This window comes from Macrobrachium nipponense, chromosome 29, assembly GCF_015104395.2.
Source record: "Macrobrachium nipponense isolate FS-2020 chromosome 29, ASM1510439v2, whole genome shotgun sequence".
Taxonomy (NCBI): Eukaryota; Metazoa; Arthropoda; class Malacostraca; order Decapoda; family Palaemonidae; genus Macrobrachium; species Macrobrachium nipponense.
In genome coordinates this window covers 2398030-2400529 of record NC_061092.1, presented here as the reverse complement: position 1 = coordinate 2400529, position 2500 = coordinate 2398030, and the positions used below count along the sequence as shown (strand labels likewise).

The window sequence follows — 2500 nt, the reverse complement described above, 5'->3', positions numbered from 1 at the left end:
AATATTAGTTGTTTTCACTTGGCATTTTTTTCATTTTGCTAAGTTGGTATTTGGTCAAATTGTAAAATTAACATTTATAAGATTTACGACAATAACTTGATATTTCAGGAGTATTATTATTATTATTATTATTATTATTATTATTATTATTATTATTATTATTATTATCATTATTATTATTATTATTATTATTATTATTATTTATTATTACTCATTATCATTATCATTATTATTATTATTATTATAATTAAGCGTTCTAATTGAAATTCCTGGTTAAAATTCTTTGATCATTATCATCGTTACGACAGATTGCAATATTAATTATTATCTATATTATAGTTTTTGTTATAATTTTACTCTTGTTGTTTAATTAACATTAATAAGTGCCAAGCGAGAGCCCTGTTTAATAATTCTTTTGGTTTTATTTTATTGTTATAATGGTAAATATTATGTATTACCATTTTTGTTATCGTTTTACCGAATCATTTTTGTCTTTTTACCATCATGAAATTAATTATAGAGAATACTCTTCCTTCTATATTTATAAGCTAAAAGTACCTGACTATCTGTTTTGCAATTAACTTTACAGTAAACATAACCTTCATTGTCATTTTCTTGTTTGTTTCAGAATTCGTACATGAAAAGTAAACATGTAAACAGTCTCATGTTTGTTTTAAGTATATAGTACACTTTACTTGAGTACATATGCACGTACATCGTCCGTCTATACACAAATGTGTTTTATTTGTCTCTTCAACATAAATGAAATTTGGTTTGAATTTTGGTTGACATTTTTGTACCGAAAAACACAAACAATTCTGAATTGGTTGGGTTCCTATTTCCCAAACTAGGCGAGTTAATATCTGCTTTTGTTTTATGCATTTGAAATAGGGGTAATTTTTTTATATATGTGCTTTTCAGAGAGCGAATTGAAATATGGATTATTTTAGCTATTCCTATTTATTTATCGAATAAAAAATGCAATTTTGAATTTAGCAAGTTCCTATTTCCTAAAGTAGGTGGGTTATGATCTACTTAATTAAATTTGGCTGACCGTATTTGAAATAGGGATTAATTTGATTAAATCCGTGTATCAAAAATGGATTTATTGTACAGATACCGAATTAAAATGTAGATGATTTAAGTTTAATTTTTTTATTGAATAACAAAAGCAATTGTAATTGGAGCTTGTTTCTTATTTTAGTTTTATTTTTTTATTGAATAACAAAAGCAGTTCTAATTTGTGCTTGTTTCTTATTACCAAATTAGACGAGTTATGCTCCACCTATTTGAAATATTGGTTTATTTTATTAAATCCGTATATTCAAATTGGAAATACTATTCCGACAGCATATTAAAATTGAGAATACTTTGGTTATTTGGCCTATTTCGCCAAAATCGTCGACTAGCGCTGGCCCCTCATCAACGAAATTGGGCGTACCACCGATGGCCTACCTCCGCGAAATTCGGCCAGGTGTTTTGAAGGAACCACCGAACCAAATGTTAGGTTTATATCCGATTCCCCACCAAACCCGAAATGGGTGTCCTAACATGGCCCAGGTGGTCAAAATTTAATTCGTCACTGAGGACGAATGACTGAAACCGGTTTTTAATGTTATGCGAAAATCATAGAAATTGGAGCCTGATTTTGTTCCTCTCGATCGGAACGGATGTTAGTTATCTCCTGCTCACCCCCAACCCCCTCCTCTCCCCCCTGGACCCCCTTCTCACCTAACCTGGGTTTTAAAGTTTTAAATTTGAGCGAAAGCGAATAGACTACTTACATTGCCACAACAGAAGTGCCGACAGGTAAGTGAGAATCATCTCTCCCCTTTCTCCTCTCGTTCTGTTCTTCCCCCTCTGTCTATTTCTCTTTCTCTCTCTCTCGCTCTCTCTATCTCTATCTTTGTCTCTTTCTCCCTCTCTCTGTCCCCTCCTTCCTCTCTGGGTCAACTTTCGCCAGGGTGAACAAGTTTTTTTTTTTTTTTTTGGTTTTATTTTATCAGGTCACTATAGAGTTCGATCTTTCCATCATTATGAAATTAAGTTGTTAGTCCGACAGGGGTAGAGGTAGCTCTTGCTATAATGATAATAATAATGATAATGGTAATAATGATACTGATAATGCCATTGGCCTCAGCATGGCTCAGGGAAAAGTCCGGTTTTTTTGGGAGGAAAGTTTTAGCAAGATTTCCCCGCGAGGTCGCATGGGCTACCGCTCTCCCGGCTGAGGACTGACATGCTATCACGTTCACAGTCAGCGGGACACTGAGTGCCTCTCCGACACGGGACCTCCTCCTCCCTCCCTCTCCTCCTCCTCCTCCTTCTAGACAGAGAGAGAGAGAGAGAGAGAGAGTTAGATAGAACGTGGTGGTGGTGTTATTTTGCGGGTGCCATGCCATGACGTTTCTCTCTCTCTCTCTCTCTCTCTCTCTTTCTTAATCTCTCTCTCACTTTTATGATATTTTACTCTATCTCTGTTCCTCCCCCCCCTCTCCTC

At 34.5% G+C, this 2500-nt stretch overlaps 1 protein-coding gene across 1 annotated transcript in view; it reads right to left on the bottom strand.

The window, feature by feature from the left end:
• The window catches only part of LOC135205926 (uncharacterized), a 229813-nt gene extending 227520 nt beyond the window's left edge, over positions 1–2293 (bottom strand). The window contains exon 1 of the mRNA XM_064237119.1: positions 1785–2293. Within this exon, the coding sequence (XP_064093189.1) occupies positions 1785–1824 (40 nt within the window). The 5' untranslated portion in view covers positions 1825–2293. The remainder of the gene's footprint in view (positions 1–1784) is intronic.
• Positions 2294–2500: the final 207 nt, after the last annotated feature.